Source organism: Anomalospiza imberbis, chromosome Z, assembly GCF_031753505.1.
Source record: "Anomalospiza imberbis isolate Cuckoo-Finch-1a 21T00152 chromosome Z, ASM3175350v1, whole genome shotgun sequence".
In the NCBI taxonomy this organism is placed as follows: domain Eukaryota; kingdom Metazoa; phylum Chordata; class Aves; order Passeriformes; family Viduidae; genus Anomalospiza; species Anomalospiza imberbis.
The window spans coordinates 9,151,829-9,171,897 of record NC_089721.1 but is presented as its reverse complement, the minus strand read 5'-3'; the positions used below and the strand labels follow the sequence as shown (position 1 = coordinate 9,171,897).

The window sequence follows — 20,069 nt, the reverse complement described above, 5'->3', positions numbered from 1 at the left end:
TTGTCAGTGCTAATTTGGACACATCTATAGGTACTAATTTGGACACATCTTGTTCTGTTTGCAGCAATTGAAAAGATTGACATATTCACTGCTAAAGAGAGATCATGGCACACCTTGGTGTTCTTGGAAGTACTGCCAGTTCAAATCTCCACATTTTTGTCCTGCTGGAACAACACTATAGCTGGTGCTTGCCAGAAGCTGCTGGGAAGATTGCTTTCCTACCTGGAACATACTGACATAAGGATCCAGAGGCTCCTATGTAGATTCTGCCCAAAGTCAGACTTATTCAGTTTAAATAAGTTTTGGTATTTTGAGACTCAGATCTGGAAGCAAGCTTCTTAAAATAAAATTCTGCTTCCCATTATCCAAGTTATTTTTAACCAACAGGCAACAATGAGCATGTAAATACACATTTATAATTGTGCATAGAAACACTAAAATGTGTATTTTAAACACACCTCTACTACAGCTGCTAGAATTCATAGTTTTAAAGTAGCTCATATATCTCAGGTTGGCCCAAGTCTAGGAGCTCCCAGGCCGGTTTGTTCCCCTGGCTACCTGCTTCCTACAGTTTGGCCTCAGAGAAGAGCAGACCAGGATCTAAACTGGGTCTAGAACCCCACAGCACAGGGGCAGGGATTACTCTGGGAGTAGGGACTATTACCCTAAGCATCCAAGGGAAAGCAACTAGCTAATTAACACTCTTGCCTCAAAATATCCCTTGTCGTCCTACCCTCAGGCACTGGAAGCTGGCTATTTGCTGGAGACAAGCTCTGTGTTGGTGTAGGGCTTGGGCTTGGGCTACACTGATGGCATCAGCACAGCAAATGTACAGATGTGGAGATGAAAGGAAAGATACCTGTGAGGAGATGCTTCCTGCAGCTTTTGCAATTGCAAAGCAGACTAACATCACCTCAAAGGAGTGACTGTTTTTTAGGCAATTCTACCCAAATCTCAGTAATGAAATACAAACTGCAGGTGCCAGTACCTGGGATTCACTTCAGTGAGTGGCACAGATCAGCCTGATTTTGTTTGGAAAACATCCAGGGAACTTAACTCTAAATTGTTAATAGGCACAAGAGCAGCACTGATAAAATAGTGTCCACTGTTTTTGCATTAAAAGTAACAGACAAAAAGCCCTCAATAAGCTCAGGAATTCACTAGCATATCCCGTGGGAAAGGATTACTGGTACAATTTTGAATCAGGCCCAGAGTGCCAAAATTCTTCTAGACATCCAAGCCTTTCCTTAACATGAGTTAATTTTCCTGGGAATGACATCCTTTTCCTGAGAATAAACCCTTTTACAAGCATTTAGAGGTCGTCCCTCCCTACAGCACTGGAGCTAAAACAAGACCAGCCAGTGTTTCTAGAAGTACACCCACTCTATCTCAGCCTGGTGCATCTTGTGCTTCACAGGATTGGAGAAGCTCCCTGGTACGCCAGTGCTTTGTGCCTCAGGCTGAATCGGTGCTGAGCTGAGCACAACTTTGGTGCTGCATATTTCCAGATAGCTCACAGCAAAGAAGGGCACAGCGCTGGGCTATTTGCAGGGGGCTGAATCCCTCTGATCAGATCTCCCCTGACATAATTCTGACAGGGAATCCCAGGGGACAGCTTTTGGTGAGGATATAGCACTGGTGTGAACCTTGTACAGGACAACAAACCCCTTGTGCTCATCCCTGTGTGGCCTACAAGGCTCACGGAATGTGGCTGTGATTCACAAACTCCTGCATTCCCAGGAGGCACTATCCAGACCAAGTGCCCTGATGATGGAGTCACCTTTTGCTGTAAGTGTTCACAGCTGCCAAGTATCATCTCTACAAAAGAGCTAACAAAGTGTAAGAGATCATAGATGGAAAGAAGACACACCAGTTACAGCGGTCGTGATATGATATGTTCATCCTCAAAGAGCAATAGAGAGGGAGGACAATGAAACCTAAGAAAGTCAGGGCAGCAATGAGAGTGCAGGGTATCCTCCCTGGAGAAGCAAGCAGAACTGATAAACTCAGGTGTGAGGTGGGAAACTTCAGGGGGTTGTCCTGAAAAAAGGGTAGACTGAGTCTGTCATTCCTCTGCTGTATAAAACTGCCTTCTTCATCTCCCTTCAGGATAAAGACCGTTCAGATAAACCACAGGATCATGAGCAGGAGAGAGCACTGGAATTACAGTTTATAGTTTGTTTTCCCGCCATAGCCCTGTTTCCTTGAGCCTTGACAAATGAATGTCTTCTTATCCGATGGTTCAGTTTATGTGGTGTCAGAAGGAACAAGGTGGATCAGGATAATTGCATTGACCCTACCTGCAGGTCACCCCTGAAGGCAGAGTTCTCTGTCAAGGCCAGAAGAGAGGCACCATCTCTGGCACAGCCCATGGCAGAAGCCCATGGTGCCAGGTAGCCAATGGCCAGCAGCTTGTGTCCCCAGCTGCCAAGTTTTTGGCACGTGTTCCTTCTGCTCAGCACAAAATCCAGCCCCAGCCAGATCTTCTGTACCGCTTGATGGATCTTGGGCCTTCTTGCAGCAACGGCAAGCCTGTGGATATGGATGTATTCACACGGCAATGCTGAGCATATTCATAAAGGAAGGTGTTGGGTTGACCAGTGATTTGGGCTGGGAAAGAGCTGGGCAAACTGGTTTAGCAGAGGCGTGGAGCCTATGGGGCATGGCACAGAGCTGGGACTCTGGCAGTGCCGCAGAGCAAGGCACAATATCCCACTAACTTGTCCAGTACCTTTTTGTGTGTGCACAAATTACATATTGACGGAAAGGATTTTCCCGTTCCCTTCTGCACCACATGAAAAAAAACCCATTTGCTGGTTGGACTCAAATTTCCTGCTGGATGATTTTCTTTGATTGTGCTCTGAATCTGCTAACCCGAAAGAGTAAGAGCTCGTTCCCTGCTCTCTGGTGTGATACAAATCAGGATGCTATGGGCACAGAGTTCACTCCACCAGGCTGGGCAGCCATGCTCACTTTGCTCCTTCTTTACATGAAAATCACTCTTGTCCCCAAACAGCCCTGGGGCCCCATGCATGCTGTTTCTGTTCCTGACTGTTTTGTGATGGGAGAAACAAAACCGTGGGAAAAAAATGAGAGAAGGTTTCACCCAAGATTTATTCAACAGTAGGATGGGGTGGACTTTTTGGTTTGGTTTGGTTTTTGTTTCTTTCTTGATAATCTCTGATGCTTACTTCACTTTTTTCTTGGCAAGTGGTGAGCTGACATCACCACCACTCTCTGGTCTCTTCTAATGTGTTTCATTAGCTGATTAAAACCCACCCTTGTGCTGAGCATCCTTGATCATACCAAACGTGCTGCACTTTGCAACTACCAACATGGACCACAGCCTGCTGTCCACGTGCCCAGTCACTTTGGTGCAGGACCTTGTCAAAGCTTTTTGGTATCCAGATACGCTGTATACATACACTGAGCAGCACCTACATGCTTCCTGCCAGCTCTGAGGAGCAGGAGAAAGACTTCTGCCCAGCGTGGAGTTGTGCCATCCTCTAGCCTCCACAGACATGTTTTTCTTAACTATACGTCAGAAAGAAGAGGGGACATCCACAACTGAGGAGTTCCTCACCCACCACTGAGGAGAGGGGACAGCCATGGAGGGGTCTGCACCTCAATTCAGCAGGGTCCTTCACCCATTGCTGAGGAGAGTGGACACCCACCACTGAGAGACCCTTTACTGAGGGGTCCTAACACCATTACTGAGGACAGAGGACAGCCACTATCAAAGGGTTCTTCACCCAGCGCTGAGGAGAGAGGACATCCGTGATGGAGGGGTTCTTGACTGACCACTGAGGAGAGGGGACAGTCATGGCTGAGGGGTGCCAACTTCATTTCTGAGGGGGGCAGACAAGCACTGCTGAGGAGAGCAGAAACCCATGGCTGACTGATCCCAAACTCATCACTGAAGGAGAGGGGACACCGACTACTGAGAGCCCATTCACTCACCACTGAGGAGAGGGGACACCCAATGGCTGAGGTGTCTTTCACCCACTGCTGGGGAGAGGGACCCCCCACCTTTAAGGGATCCTTGAAACATCAGTGAGGAGAGGGAACACCCACTGCTTAAGGGACTGAGGAGCTGACTGGGCTCCCCAGCCCCCGGCACCACCGCATGTCCTGGGGGGGACTGGGGTGGGGTAGGGTCACCCCCGGGGGGGAGTCCCGCGTTCGAGTCCCGCGCCGGGCGGCTCACCTGCCTGGACCGTGCGGCGGCAGACTTTGGCTCCAGCCCCTATAAAAGGTAACGGAGGCGTGAGTCAGAGCCGCCTCCTCCTCCCCGCCCGCTCTCACTTACGTGCGGCCGGGCGGGCGGGCAGGCACGGAGCCGCCGTCCCGCACCCGCGCACTTGCCGGAGATGAACCGCGCCGCGCTGCGGGTCTCGCTCCTACTCCCGCTTCTGCTCCTGCCCTCCTTGGGTCGTGCCGGCTCCGACCAGGAACACGGCGGCGAAGAGACCCCGCATTCCCCGGGGAAAGGTGAGCGGGGGTCCCTCGGTGCGCGGGGCTCAACGAGGCGTGGGGCACCCCGCTGCTGCCTTTGCCTTTGCACGAGGCGCCTCGGAGCTTAAGTTTGGGATCGCCGGTGCCTGAGCACCGTGATGCGTGCAGCGCCCCAATACTGAATTTGGGGTCTCTGATACGGGGTGTGCCCTGATGTACAGAGTTCCCTCCCTTGCTGGGCTGGGGTCCTTGATGAGTGGAGCGCACCATTGCAAGGGGTGCTGGATTTGGGGTGTCTGGTGCTTTGTGGAGAGGTATCTCCAATGCCAGGGAGTTCTCCCTTTGCTTGGTTTAGGGGTGAAGGGGCTGCTGTACCTCCTGCTGCACCCGTGTTAGGGCTCCAGGTGCTCCAGGGATGAGGTGCCCCTGTGGAGATGCGTCTCCCCAGCATCGCCCAGCTACGAGCGCTGCACGCCCCAGCACGTCCCTGCCTTTGTCCCTGCTCCCGCCAACTCCCGTGCGGCTCGACTGGCCCGACCCCTGCCCAGGGGCTGGGCCCTCGCTTTGTCCGCAGCCCTCTTCCCTCGCTAAGTCCCTCTCGCATCAGACTGAGGGGCTCAGAGCTTCCTGAGATGGGGTTACAAGGCTTGTGCACCAAGCATTCCTACTTGCTCCCGGAGACAGCCCAGAGGTTCCAGCCCTGCACCCGGCGTGGTGAGCGGCGGCCGGTCCCCTTTATCCTGCAGAATGTCGCCTGGGCTGCCCTGCATCCACCTTGTCCCCCCGCGGCCCACTAAGAACGGGGTCTGGTCCTGCTGCAGAGTTGGAGGGGAGCTGCCTCACGGCTGACGATGGGGGACGGGGGACGTGACAGAACGCAGGGCTGCAGGGTTGTGTGCCCCTCCTCCTTCCCGTGAGATATCTTGCTGGTGTTGTGGGGGCTTTCAGAGTTACAGGTTCAGGGAAAAAGTCTTGGGTCTTTGGTCTTGGTCCCTTTTCTGAGTGGAGGCTACGGCACTGCCAGCGCTCTGCAGGGATTTTGGGGAGAGTGCTGTGGATGTGCTCTTCTGGGGCTGCGTTCTGCACAGGGACGTTGTTGTCCCTGTTCATGTTCCTTGTCCCTGTATTGCCCAGAGGTTTGTTTCCCCGGCTCAGCCTTATAGCATGTCCTTGGTTTTGCCTCTGGTAAGGAGTTGTCCTGACCTATGCCAGGACAGCTGCCCTGTGGCAAGGACCAGGAATTGTTTTGTGCCAGGAGCTGCTTTTGTTATTCCAATGAATCACTTTTCTTACCAGAGCCGCTCTTGCCGGGCTGAGCACTGGACAGAGATGGGGATGCAGACGGTTCTTGCCACAGAGATTAAGTAACCCAGGCCACAGGGTGGGAGGGTGTCTTGTGTTCAGCATACCGGTGTGCTGCGCTGGCCAAGGGGCTGGACACTGCATGAGGCTTGGGATGGGTGGGTGGGAGGACTGGGATGGAGAAGGGGAAAGGAGGTGGCCAGGAGGTCAGTGGGAAATAGCCAAGTTAGCCCGTGCTATACCAGTGTTAAGAGGCTGAAAGTCTGGATGGAATCCCATAAGAAGCAGGTCATAGCTGGAACCCTCTAAGGCTCCTGCCAGGTGCCAGGATCTGCGTGTCTCAGCACCTCTGTTGGGTGGTGAGCTGGTTCCCTCTTCCTCAGGGCTAGTGCATGAGGTAGGGCTGGTGGCTCCCCAGACCATGGACTCAGCATGTACTCAGAGATTTGTCATGGGGTTGTTCCCTGAGAAGACTCTGGCTTGCCCAGAGACCTGAGTCCCATGCTAAGTGTATCTTTAGGAAACAGTATCTCCCTTTCTCTGTTTCCTCTCCCTCTTACTCAGATGTCTTGCTCTCAGTGCCCTCTTCTTGCTCATTCCCCAATGTCCTTTTTCTCCAAGTGAACTGATTTTTCTTGCTTAATACTCCTTATTCATCTCTCTCCCCAGCTCCAAGCACTGATCTCTCCTCTGGGATTTCCCCATTTTTATCCCTTTTCTTGGGATGGCCCTTTCTCCGAAGCACTCTGATTGTTTCCTGTTTCCCTCAGCACTTGCTAGGGCAGCTGGGTTTGGAAGGAGCAGAAACATGTCCTGGAGTAAAGCCTGCCCTATGCCTTCCTCCACCCAAACCCTTGCCCCTCCTGGGGGGAGCTGGCACAGTCTTGGGCTCCACAGCCCAAGCAGTCGTCCGCCAGGAGAACAAAGAACAATCCCTGCAGCGACCTGTGCTGCCAGTGGCAGATTAAAGGCTGATCCCAAAGGCTTGCAGTGGGTCAGAGTTTATAAACACAAAGGGGCTTTAATGCAGCCAGGCTTGGGAGGGATCAGTGACCCCATGGGCAGCATATGGGGTGGTGTCCTGGGCTGAAAGTACATGGTGCTGCTGCACGGGGGCGAGTCTGGAAGGAGAAACCAGGGAGGAGATGGGGCTGGGATGGCACAGCCCTCCCATAGAAACACTTCCTGAGGGGCTTAACAGAAGGATGCTCAGGTTATGCACCCCCTGCCCAGACCCTATGCCTGTGTCGTGTTTCCACAGACTGGAGAGCTGGCTTTGGGCAGCGTGAGCACAGTGGCACAGTCCAGGTTCCGCAATCAGGTCATTGCTTCAAAGGGACATGGTGTTTGGATGTGTTTTGTAGGCTGGGACCTGGACGCTGTGACTGGTCCTTACTTTGGGACCTGCACTCTGTGCATCTCTTCATGTCCTGGTACCTCCCGGCCTCCTATAATAACACCCCACTTACCCTCTCTTCTGGGCCATGAGCTCCACTGATACCTCCATAGCCTGGGACAGCAAGGTGGTCCTGCTCTGGCATCTGTGAGCTGAACTCATCCGATGGGCTTTGAGCCAGGTGTGGCTGAGGATTGGGTTCCAGTGGGAAGAATAGGCTCTGGCAGGATGCCAACACTCCGTGTGGCTGAGCACAAAGCACAGTGTGCCCAGCTGATAAGAGAGCAGGATGAAAGAGCTAGAAGTGAGCCTGCTGTCCTGTGTGCCACACACGAGCCATCGAGCTTCTAGAGTTCAAGGTGAGCAGATAGCACAAGTGGCTGTGCTGCTGTCAGGCAGCATCCACGCCGTGAACAGCACGTGTTTCAGTGTTATCAGGTGCTCTGCAGCAGCCTCAGACTGCATAGACCCTAAATGATGAAAAAGTCAGGATGGGAGGTGCAGACCCATAGGGCAAACCTCCAGTCTCCTTCTTTATTGTTTGACTCTGCTGAGGACTGCCTCCTGGTCTGTGCAAATGATCCTGAGTGCTTTGGGTGCACAGTCCATCCCTGTGTGCCCTTGGTGAGGTCTCCTGGGCGCAGCTTGCTGCATCAGTGCCTTTCCTATGTGGGATTCACAGCAGCCCGTGGTTGAGCTGGCTCCTCACGCTGCCAAAAGCTGCTCTTACCCTTCCTCCCGGACTGCAGGACATGCGGAGCAGCACGCTGGTAATGGCAGCGTCTGCCTGAACTCGGCGGGAAAATGTTTTTGGATGGTGTTGGATGTCAAGGAGGGAAGGGAGCTGGCACTTGCAGCAAAGCCTGTATCCCAGAATGAGAGAGCTGAGTGGGAGCAAGGAACAGCAGGAGAAAGCACAAAGGGAGGGTGTGAAGGGGGAAACTCGTGGGAAACTTGGCTGGATCGCGGGCCGCTGGGGAAAGGCGGGTGGCAAGCAGTACTCAGGTGAACCGGCGGCTCTGCGCGGCTGAGAACGGAGGCGTTTTTGCCTGCAAGGGCAGGCAGCTCCTGTCAGCACCTTGCTGTGTTCTGCTGGAATTCCTGTAAGGAACCCTCTTGCACGTTATCTCCCGGTGTGCGCATCGCATCACCAGGGCTGTATCCCCCCAGGTTTTTGAGAGCGCTTTGCAGTCCCTGCCGGGGCAGTGGGTGCTCAGAGGAAAGGCAGGGCATGCAAAGAGCTGCAGCACTCGCTGCCGAGGTGCAGCCACGTCTTTTTGTGGTGAGCGGCAGCAGCTCAGCAGAAGGGAGACCTGGCATCACACAGCTTTTCGAAGGAGGAGACGTGCTCCGGCGGGAGGTGTGGGAGGCAGACTGAACTATGCAAATCGACACTTGGGCAGGGCAGTGGGTTAATGTTCACGGTTAAGGGATGCGAGATTGCAAATGCCCCCAGGTGGAAGGGATCGGAGTAGTTGGTGCAGGGCTCCTCCGAGCCGTGCCGAGGCAGGGGCTGATGCTGAGAGCCTGACCCAGCGCCCTGGCTGGGCTCGCCTCGGCGCTCTCCTGCAGCGCTCGGTGTGTGTGCCAAGGGGGCCCAACCCTGCACCCTGCACAGCAGCCTGCTTGAGGGGTGGCCTGGCTGTGCCACCACTGCACCTAGATCCACGGGATGGGAAAACACACTCAAGGAGGCTTCAGTGGGTGGATAAGAGCTCATGGATCCTTTTGGTTTTGTTGCCGAGACATCCCTGGGGAAGTCTGTTGTGTTGTGGTGGGTTGAACTGGCTCCTGGGTGCAGCTACAGCCTTTGGGGTGTCCAAACCTGCCGAGCTGAGCTGGCAGGAGGCTGTGAGGAGGGTCCAGAATCCCCTCAGCTGTGGGAATAGGCATATGCTGGGAGATGTGGGAACCTGAGGTAATTGGCACAGTGCTGACACAGCAGGACAGGTGTCAGCACAGGGCTATTGCTCAATCTGTGATACGATGTTTGAGCTGCTTTCTGTCCAGGCAGAGTCCCTGGAGGTGAGCAAAAAGTGGGGTGTCGGGGCATGCTGTGCCAGTAGAGGCATGTGCAGTGAACCATGTGCCAGCCCTGGGATGCTGTGCCTTACCTGTGCCAGGACTACCCCAATGCAAGTGTTTCTTTGTACAGATAGTGCCAGGAGGGGTAGGAGAGTGGGAGCAGTATGGGAGAAGATGTGTGGTATTTCCAGAGAAAGGTCCATTTTTCTCTGGATTTTTTGCAAAGTCGGTGTCTGGGTATCCTTTGTGTGAGCAAGGTGGGCAGGATAAATGAATCTCAGCTTGCTGTAGCACAGCTGGGTGCATCCTTGGTCAGTGCCATGCAAATAGACATGGAGAGAGCACTGCAGTCTGTCCTGGGGCACACATGTCCTGGTACGTGCAGCAGAGGCTTGCCCAGTTCTCTGCTTGCTAGTCCTTCTTCCTATGCCTATGGGAATACTAAAGAGATTCCTAAGCATTGCTCCTGAGCGTCAGAAATGTGACAGAAGTGAGTGACCAGTGACACAGGATGGAGCCCCAAGATCTGTTCCCATCTCTGCAACACACAGTGCCCCTAAACACCCTCCAGCCCTTCCCAGCCTGGCTTGGCTGTGGTCATCCACTCTCCTGAGCAGCAGATGCACCAAGACCCCCAGCAGTGCCCATGCCTGGATCCTTGCTGAGTGCAGGGCAGGATCCTGCTGGGCTTAGGGCCTTGTATGGGACATCTGGGCCTGGGAAAGCTTGCCTCCTCATTTCTCACCCCTGAGCTGGAATCCACTCCTATTAATAGCAATGGCGTGTCGATAGCTCTTGTCAGCAGCAGGGGTGGGGGCCGGAGCAGCTCCTCCTGAGACCCTCCTGCATCCTGGTGAGGCTGGCAGACAAATGGCCCCACCAAGGGACAGAGGTGATATTTGGGCTCAACTGTACCTCTTAAATGCTCCTCCACGTCATTACTGCAGTATGAATGCCCCCCTTTGCCCCAAACCTGTTCCATCCTGGCACTCTCCACTCCTGCATTCGCAGGCTGGGAAGTGCCAACGGCCTGTCCACAGTGACAAGTTTGCTGGTAAGGAAAAATCAGAGGAGGAGCCCATTATTTACCTGTTGTGCCAGCCAGAGCAGGCACATTATCCTTTTGGGCCATGTTTCCCTGATTGGGGCAAATTTAAGCCCCACATCCCTTTGCCTTGAGCTGGTTGTTTAGAAGGGCTAGTGATAGCTACTGTGTTTGGTCAGGGGCATCTGAGAAAAGGTCCTGGTGCATTTCTAAGGCCAGGTCTAGTGATGTGCCAATAATCCAGGCATTGCTGACAGCCCTGGAGGAGAGTGACAGTGCGAGGGCCAGACTTTTGAGTACTGGGTACTTTCAGGACCTTCCCAGGAGGGCTTTCCCCCCTCTAGATCTGCACAGTGGGCACACCACCCACTCACTTCCACTGTGGGAAGCTCAGGTCACATCTTGCCCTATTGTGGCCACAGTGTGACCCATGCGTGACACAAGAAATGCAGAGGTCCTGGCATGGGATCCCCCATCCTCCCTCCTGCTTTTCCAAAGGAAAGGGTTTTGCATGGTAGGACCTTATGAAGATCTGTGTGGGCATTTGGGTGGTCATTTGTACTAGAACTGAGGACAGGAGCTGAGCATTTGGCCTGGCACATTTTCCTGTGAAAGTCCATCCCCACTGCAGGGGCACTTGCTGATGTAGAGAGAAGGTTTTGATGCTCATTTTCTTCCTCTGCTGTCAGTCCTAGGGCAGCTTTCCCAGGTGGCAGAAGGGTGTCTGCATGGTGCACTGCATCTTGCTGGCCAAACTCCTCATGGAGTGTGAGCGCTGCACTTGTGAAGTGTCTTGTCTTGGGGCAGTGGGAAGTTTTGGCAGCTCTGGAGCAGCTGCGGGTACAGCTGTTCAGTAATGGAAGCCAGAATTTCTGATTTTTCCTTTTTGAGGATGACGACATAATGTCAGCCCTGGGGTTTTCCCTCTGACTGACAACTGCAAGGGACCTGGCCATGATCCAAGGAGGCAATACCCTCTGGGAACATGCCCTTTTCTGGGGCAGAGGGAGAAGTGGGATAGCAAAGGCGGGGAGGGGGATGGAAGGCAGTGGGAGCCGAGACCTGCTGCCTGGCAGAGGTGTGTTTGCTGACAACCTTTCCCTTCCATTCATGTGGTTCTTTCTTTTCTTTTTTTTCAAGGCCACAGCCACTGGAGCTATGAAGGTAAATACACTGCAGTTACTTCTGCTTTTTTCCTACTACCCAGCAGATCCTGGAACTGAACCAGCTGTGGTTAATTATTACAAGGTTTCCGTGCGCACTCCACGACTCACCCTTCCCTCCTGCCTGACCCTGACACAGTGCCCGTACTTAGGCATGGATGGGCTGAACAGCCAGAGGTTCATCTGATTTCACCAGGAAGCAGCAGGTCCAATGAGGGCTTTCCCAGCCCCTTGGGTGTGGGGGGATGACCCTCAGGGAAGGGCTCCTCCCTGAATGAGAGCTCCCCTGACCCCATGCCAAGCGGGGCAAAGGGCTGCTCTCCCCTGGCTGGACTTGCAGCCTATGCTGGGACTTTGACCAGCCCAGGGATTAGCTTGTCTTCATCTCTGCCCTCTGTCACCCTCCCTCCCAGTCCTGCCTGGCCCTGCCCTTCCATCAAGGCTTGAGGGGCTTCTCCATAGCACCTGTGATGGGCATAACCGCAGTGCTATGACAGATACACCCTTTACTACTTACTGCACTGTCACTCTGGGGTTTGGCTCAGCTGCTAACACCCAGCTCCATATTTACAGGGGTGTTGTGAGGGGCTGGTCTCAGGACAAGCCTGGGTTTGCACTGGCCCATGACACGCTAGAAGCAGCCCTCTGCAGTGCAAAGGGAGGTTTCTGAGGCATCAGCCATGCTTATTCCAGCTGTGGTACTGGGAAGAGGTGGCCGTTTCAGCAGCCAGCCCAGCCATGTCAGCTGGCCCTTTGCCACAGAGCCCAGGAGCACTGTGGTACCTTGCTCGAGCAGCACTGGGGGTGATACCTGCCAGAGGCCAGGCTGTGCAAGGCAGCCAGTGCGTGATGAGCTGCAGGGCAGCAGATCCTCAGCTTGCCAAGTCCACTTGTAAATGATCTTCTTGCACTCTTCCTAAACACCCCAAAAATAGACTTTCCTGGCAGCTCACCATGCTCTGAGACCTTTCCTGATACAGCTGCCTTCAGTCACATGTTGGCATAAAGCTGCTCCCAAGCTAACTTCATGGAAGCTAAACTTATGTGCGTGGCTACTTCCCTGGCCAGTGCAAGTCCCCTTCCCCAACACCCCCAAACCTTCTTTCTGGAGGTCTCCTCACCCTGCAGATCTCACTGACAGTCCCTTCCTTCCTTTCTCACACCAGACCTGAAGCACTGGAGTACAGACTACTTGGACTGCGGGGGCACCAAGCAGTCACCCATCAATGTTGACACAGCTCAGGCCATCTTCAGCCCTGACCTGCGGCCAATCCAGCTCTCTGGCTACAGCCTGCCTGCCAGCCAGCTGCTCAAGCTGAAGAACAATGGGCATACAGGTGGGGGCAGAGCCAACTGCAGGGGCTGGAGCACAATGAGAGGATGCTCAGACTCTCCCAGCAGGACTGGACTTCTCTGATGCCCTTCCCCTGGGCTCTGGGAAGCAGATTGTCTTGCACGCTGCAACCCTGTTGCTTTCTAGGCCAAAAGGGAAGCAACAGGCTGTAGAAAGTTTACATGTCCATTTGTTTTCCTGGACAAGGTGAGAAGACCCAAGGTGTCCAGAGCCTTTGGGAGCTGGCTCCAGAAATTTGTTAACTTCATCTTTCATTTAAAAAGAAAATGATGATTCTGATGTGGATTTTCAGCCACTGGTTTCTCCCCTGCATTTCACTTTCAAAGGACTCATCAGTCTCTGGATGTGGCTTAGACTTTAAGCTACTTACACCTGTCTTTTAGGGCAGAACATTGACCACCTTACTTTGTCTGTACTTAAGGATTCTATCTCAAATCTTAAGAAATTTTCATACGTTTTTGTTTTCCCTTCTCCAGTACTAGAATGGTTTATGTAAACAACTTTGTGGACATGACTTATTCACGTTATTTTAGTATCAGCCTTGGTATTCCAGATATGGAGGAAAACCACATCTTTCCACAGCTGAGGATGGTTGGACCTGGTTGTTGCCAGCTTTTTCTCGGAGGAGGCAGAATGTTTCGTGCACACTGATGTCTGCCAGTCCCTGACCTAAGAAAGGGTTATGGAGAAGGGGACTTAAGATCTTGCTGATGGTGTGATAAGGCACCTCCTTGCCCTGGTAGCCAACGAGATGGAGCTGACCTGTGTATACAGCAAACTTGACAGGTCAGGCTTGCTGTGTATGGTCAGATCAGCTGTGTGCTGCATGCACAGAGCCCTATATTGTGGCCTCCTGCCCTAATGTGCCTGCAGAGTTAAACTAGTTGAGCTCAGTAGTTGCTATTTTAGACACCCTGGCATCTGGTGTTGCTTGGTGTTTAGAAAAGCAGTAAGAGCATTTTCATTGGGGAGAGGGGAAGTACTTTCTCACAAGGCTTTTAAGATGCCTTTTATTGTGTCAACCACTGGTCTGCTTTATGAAAAGCTATAAATAAATAAAAAGTTGCGAGCTCAGTAAGATATTTGTACAGTTACTCATTTTGGTAACAAAGTGTATATGTTACATAAGCTTTTTTTGAGGGCCTGAAAATGACTCAGGTAATTAGGAGAAAGAAAACAATGGTTTACCTATACAAAAGAAGTGTAAAAGCAGATAAATTCATAGGAAGGGAACAGTTTCTCACTTCTTGTATTTGAGTTTTCTATCTCTGAACCCAGTGGCAAGGAACTTGAGATGGCCAATGACTCATTGCAGCCCTGTTACATGGTTAATCCCAAATCTGTGCCCTAGCAGTGATGTTATGAAGGGACACCCCATTTAAAAATGGAAAAAGGAAAAGACCTTACATTAAAAATTAGGAAAAGGTGCTTAAAAGGATAGGACAGCCTTTCTCAGGGTCCAGGGACGCTCCTGATATTTTTGCCACATGTCCAGTTAACTCAGTTTTCTTCCTCTGCCACATTGCTACATAAGTCCAAAACAGCTGGACAAACCACGCTGAAGTAAAGAAAAAACAAAGTATGAATTTATGATATCCAAAGAGGCAAAAATATTAGCTCTAAGTACTTTCAAAATATTTAATGCTTCTGTGCCACTAGCTCCAGTGCTGTCATACACTTGCAAGCTGCTTTATTTGAAAGGTCCCAGCTCACCAAGAGTTGCAGCTCTCTGTCCCCTTGCCCTGCTCTCATAGATATTCACCACTCTGCCAGTATCTTTCTCTATGAATTTTGTTCACGGTCTCTTTATATTATTCTCACTTACTGAATAAATTGTTGGATAACATTTGGCTTGGAGCTGGCCCCAGGAGTCTTTGTGGAGGGGCTCTTCACTTTCCAGCATTTTCATAGCAGCTATTTTTGAAGCTGACATATTTACTGCAGTATCCTACAACCTTCAGTCAGAAGTTGAACCCTGCCACATTGTCAGGCTTGCCCACAGCCTCATGACAGATGGAAAGCAAGGTTTTCTGTTATGACCAGTTTCTGGAAGCCCAGAATGACTATTTCCCTTGAGACACTTCCTTTGTGTACCTGTGGAATGGACTGGGCTTTCTGTTGTATTACTGACCTCTTCCTTCTGCCTGTGCAGTTGTCCTTGACCTGCCTGACTCCCTGGCCCTCACTGGTGGCTATGCGCAGCAATACCGAGCTGCACAGCTGCACCTGCACTGGGGCTCCCCGTCAGGACCCGGCTCGGAGCACACCATCAATGGGCGGCGCTTTGCTGCCGAGGTAAGGAGCCCTCATGGTGCTGGGCAGGGAAGGCACTGGAATGCTGTCATGCTGCTTGCCCATGGCTCTGGTTGTCACCGGATGTGGGCTGTAACTCCTGGCCAGGATCCTGGGCAGCTCTGCAGCAGTGGAGTTCAGTGTCACAGGCCACACTTTGGTGCTGAGCCAGACTCATGCAGAAGCCTGGTCCTGGGCTGATGGAGCAGGACCTGTGGCAGTCCCCAGGCTGTGAAAGCCAGGTTTTCTGGAGGCCGTGAGCCTGCTTTGGGAGCTACGGGGACTGTTTACTCTGTACACACTGTCCTCTTGCTCTGCCATCTCCATCTGGTTTTATCCCTCCTTCTCTAGCTGCTGTCCTCAAACTGAGCCTGGCTCTGCAGTATTAGCCCCTGTTATGTAGGACAGAGGGCCGATTTTCTGTTCCTGAGCCAGAAAGTTCCTGCACGCAGAGCTTCATGCTGGCTGCTTTGCAGCAGTAGATTTTCTTGAACCCACCAGCATTTTCCCTCCCCTGCAGTGGTACTCATCACACCTGCATGTCTCTCACAGGCCTTGTGTCAGCAGGCTGTAGCCCTGTGGGAGTGAGCATCTCCCAGTGGTGTCCATCGAGCACTGAGATTGTATTTTGCCCTTCCAGATCCATGTGGTCCACTACAATACCAAGTATGACAGCTTTACAGAGGCCATGGTTCACCCAGATGGCCTGGCTGTACTGGGAGCCTTTCTGGAGGTGAGTTTCATGGATCAGCAGGGGGAGGATGGGACTGGGTGGGCAGAGTTAAGACAGTTTTGGGGACTGACAGAGGTGCAAATGTACTTCAGAAGAAGGGGAGAGAAAAGGCAGATCAGCCCTGATAAGAATAAAGGGGTCACTGGGATACGGTGCCTCTCTCAAGGAGCAGTACCTCCCTGCTGCTATCACCATCTTGTCTCCTTTTGGCCCCCGGCCTTGCTGTTACCTTGGGGTCTCTGTGTTGCAGGTTGGGCATGGGGAGAACCAATACTACCATGAAATACTTAAGCATCTGTTTGAAATCCAAGAAGTAGGTAAGGCCCTGTCCCACCTCGTGCTCTGTGTCAGGGGCTGCAGCCCAGCAGAGAAACTAGCTGCTCAGCAGAGCAAAGCTGCAGCACATGCAGCGCCAGACTGCCCATGATCTTCATGCTGTTGTCCTCCAAGGCATTTGTACCAATCTCACTCCCATTATGTTTCCTCTCCCAGGACAAGAAACCTTGGTGCCCGGATTCAACATTGCAGGTCTGCTTCCTACCAACCTGAAATTCTACTTCCACTATAATGGCTCTCTGACCACTCCTCCCTGCTACCAGACAGTCAAATGGACAATCTTCAACCAGACCATGCTGCTCTCTCATCACCAGGTCTGTCAGGGCAATGAGCTCCGCATTGGGTCTTTCCCAGTCTCTCCCCGTAAGCTGGTGTAGGTGCCCTGCGCCAGCGCTCGGCAGCTCATCTGCTCCCAAAAGTGGGATGTTATTCCCACATATATTATATGCCATTCTGCTCACACTGTTCTCCTTCCAGATGTCAATGCTGGTTTCAACCCTGAGAAGCCCTGATGACGAGTTTTTGCAGAACAACTACCGGCCAGTGCAGAACCTGCATGGGCGACGGGTGCTGGCGAGTTTCCAGGCCACCCCTTCAGTGAAACACACTCCTGGTAAGAAGTGAGTGAGTGTGCTCAGGCTGCTCCCAGCAGCAGGGATGCAGTGATGGGGGCAGCAGCAGTAGTCAGTGCTTTGTGCATTGCACAGAAACAGCATCTCCATGGGTGAGACCTGCCCTGCAAGTGACATGTGGCAGCACTGGTCTTAGGGTCCTGCTCTCTCCCATTTCTGCACTTTCTTCACCCTGCCTGGGGAAGACTGGTTTATAGAAACTTAATTTATCCTTATTCTTGCAGATGTAACAGTAACAGGACTAGGGGATGCATGGTCAAGAGCAAAGAGGCAGGTCCTAGCACTCCAGCTAGCTACTTCAATCCCAAATGCAATAGATAAACTCAGTAGGGGCTGCCAGAGGTATGAGCTTGCAGTGAACACCCCTTCCCCAAATCCTTCAGGACAGGCAATGCTGGGTACCTCTCCTGGAGGCTATGCTCTGCCAGCAGGGCCTCACAGCCATCCTGGCCATGCACACAGTCCCCTGCCTGAGGGATCCCTGAATGCCCACCCTCTTTTCTCCTTGAAGGCCTTTCTTGCATTGGTGATTTCCAGGCATGAGTAGAAATCACTATTAATCATCAGGTGTGACTATTGCTCTGCATCACTGAATTTTTGCCCGTTGCTGCTCCCTGAGGCCACTGGGGGTTTTCTGTTCAACATCCTGTTCCTTTTCTGTTCTGATGGCATTTCCTACACTTTCTGTGAAAGTGACTAATAGGAACAGCACAGGGCTGGTCCCAGGCTTCTGGGCAATGCCTCAATAACCATACAATGTGGTGCAAGGCACTTCCCTCCCCGTTCCACCTGCAGCCTGCTTGCTAATGGCTCTAGGCTTTTAATCACTGTGGTCTTCAGCCTGGCTAGCAGTTTCCCATGTGGCACTGCATCAAATGCTTCACTGAAGCTGGGAGAGATAAAATCTACCGCATTTTCTTTGTCTAGAATATCACTTATCAAAGAAGGATATCGGGTTAGGCTGGCATGCTCTATCTTTGGTAAACCTCTTAGATACTTTATCATATTTTCCATTTACCTCCAAGCCTTTCTTTTACTACTTTCTTGCAGAAGCTGTTCCAAAGCCTCCCAACACTGGGGCAAGGGGGGAGTTGCCCAGCTCTACTTTTTTTTTTTTCATTATTTGCTATTGCTATACAAAAATCCCCACTGTAACAAAGCCACAAAGGTCTTGTTCCAGAGATGCCAGGAGAATGTCCCAGTACTCTTGGATGAGGTTACTGGTCCCCTGCGTTGCGTACACAGGATTGTTGGGGGTTTCTCCCCACATCAGCGTTAGCTGCCTGGCTGCTGAGCACTGAGATGGAGAGCTGTGGGGTCACATCTTATTTTGCTCGCAGCTGCACCTTCTGTACCCATGCTTGTTGATCTTTTTGCCAGTCATCCCCAGCTCAGGATAACCACTCCTGTCCCCAGCTGCAGGGTGGAGGTGGCAACTTTCCTGCAGCAGCCAGGTACCTGGATAGAGCCCATAGATAGTGCCACTCTGTGCACCATACCTGAGCCATGTACAGATGATAATGCAGCTCTTTAAAAGCCATGCTTTCATGCTGGGCAAACATTTGTCCAACACACCTCCCTCCCAGCATGTAGGGCCACCAAGCCATCCCCATGCCAGGTGCCCTACCTGCAATGCGTGGCTGCCTCCTCCCTGGGAGCTGCTGACCATCTCACTGCAGGCAATTGTCCCCATGGCTGCTGCCTGCTGGGCTCTGCCCAGGCGCCTCTCTGGGGTCTCCTGTGGGGTCCAGTGCAGTTATGGGGTGCGGCAGGGCTCAGCACCCTGCCTGCTTCCTTGGCTGTCGCAACAACAGTGGGGGGAGTTTCTGGCTGGGCTCAGCAAGGCTCAGGTGTGGGCTGTGGTTCAGGGATCCTTTTTTCTCCCCTTTTCTCATACTTCTGGCAGGGTGTCAGGGCTGGGCTTCCTGCAGCAAGATCCTGTGAGCTGCTGGGGATGTGGCAGGCAGCTCTGCCCATGGGAGTCTTGTGGGCAGCCCTACTTTGGAAGTGGAGCCCAAAGGCCTGCAGACTTGAGACTTCCTCCCCAAACACTTTGAAGGCAACCCCCTGACTGTGTTGTCTTTCTTTACAGGCAGTGATGATTCAGCAACAGCAGGTAGGTGAGGGGCTGGCACAAAGCAGGGGAAGGTGGGCAGCGGGTGTATGTGCCTCGGAACTGGGGTCTTGTGCAAGCCATGTGCAGGCAGCCACAGTGGGTTTGTAGAGCTGCTCTAGCATCCACACTGCTGGTTCTCATCCTCTGGCCTTTGTCTCCTTTTCAGAAGGACACTCCAGCTCATTTCATGCAGGTAAGCGTGCTCAGCCAAGGCTGGAAAGCTGGTCCTTTGTGTCCCCTCTGCCCCTGGGCTACCAGCCTGCTCCTCGCCTCCTCTTACTCAGCCAGTAGCTGCAGGAGACCACCCCCAGTCTAACATGCCTGTGCTTGGCTTGCAGGAGATGTGCTGGCTGTGCTCTTCGGGGTGCTCTTTGCTGTCACAGCACTGGCCTTCCTGCTGTACATCTATAAGCACCGAAGCCAGAACACACGGTGAGCAATTGGGAGACACAGGAGGAATTGCCTGGGGGCAGGATGGGTCCAGGGCATAGAAGAGGGTTTAATGGTAGTTTCAGGCAACAAGACCTCCTGCCTGGTCTAACAGTCCCCCTCTCTTTCTTTCCCCACCAGGCTGGACTCGCCGACCAAATCCAAGGTCATCTACACGGCAGCCAGCACCGAGAACACTGCGTAAACTCAACACCTCTGTGGCAGTCCCAGCCCCACTGGCTCAGCCTGTTACCCCACCTCCCCTCACTCCCACCCCAGGTCAAGGAAGACCAGTGCTCCAGCATGCCTTGGCTGCATGGGCTGCCCACATGGACTGTTTGTCTGGGGTGCAGCATTTGGCCCCAATAGATATTTTTGTTATAAAAAAGGTTAAAACTACTTAAAAAAAAAAGTAAAATCCTCCCATGGTACCAACTGTCTCTGCTGCCTTTGTGGGAAGCTGTGGGGCAGGAAAGAGCACCCTGGTTCAGCTGGAACCACAGTGGAGAAGGGTGGGCAGGGACCCCTTCCCAACCGGCAAACACAGCATCAGCCTCTGTGCACCAGGCAGAGCTCCAGAGTAAGCAGCACAAGGCTTCTACAGCCCAGCCCTGCCCTCCATCACTCTGGGACATCTTCCTCCTCTTATTTGTGCAAAGCATTGGAAAAACATAGCTGTGGCTTGGTAAGGCTGAAAAAAAAGGCAGAGCTGAAGGTGGCAGAGCCACCACTTGCTGGCCAGCCCCCACCCAGCTCACCTCTGGCTTTATCATAGCTAGGTTAGCCAGGAC

The 20,069-nt window shown here is 52.6% G+C and overlaps 1 protein-coding gene across 3 annotated transcripts; it reads left to right on the top strand.

The window, feature by feature from the left end:
- The first annotated feature begins 4,287 nt into the window (after positions 1–4,287).
- On the top strand, positions 4,288–19,715 carry LOC137464801 (carbonic anhydrase 9-like). Of its 3 annotated transcripts, none has more exons than XM_068176339.1 (12): positions 4,290–4,491; positions 11,364–11,387; positions 12,553–12,723; positions 14,893–15,035; positions 15,673–15,765; positions 16,016–16,082; positions 16,258–16,415; positions 16,579–16,714; positions 18,826–18,849; positions 19,016–19,042; positions 19,188–19,281; positions 19,420–19,715. In XM_068176339.1, exons 1-12 carry the CDS (start codon positions 4,371–4,373, stop codon positions 19,481–19,483), a joined length of 1,122 nt encoding a protein of 373 aa, XP_068032440.1. In that variant the 5' UTR covers positions 4,290–4,370; the 3' UTR covers positions 19,484–19,715. The 3 variants fall into 3 exon arrangements, 2 of the variants coding, with proteins under 2 accessions (XP_068032440.1, XP_068032441.1); XM_068176340.1 differs by lacking the exon at positions 4,290–4,491 and adding an exon at positions 10,652–10,737; XR_010994430.1 differs by lacking the exon at positions 19,016–19,042 and having other exon boundaries at positions 4,288–4,491; positions 19,161–19,281; positions 19,420–19,475.
- The last annotated feature ends 354 nt before the right edge of the window (positions 19,716–20,069 follow it).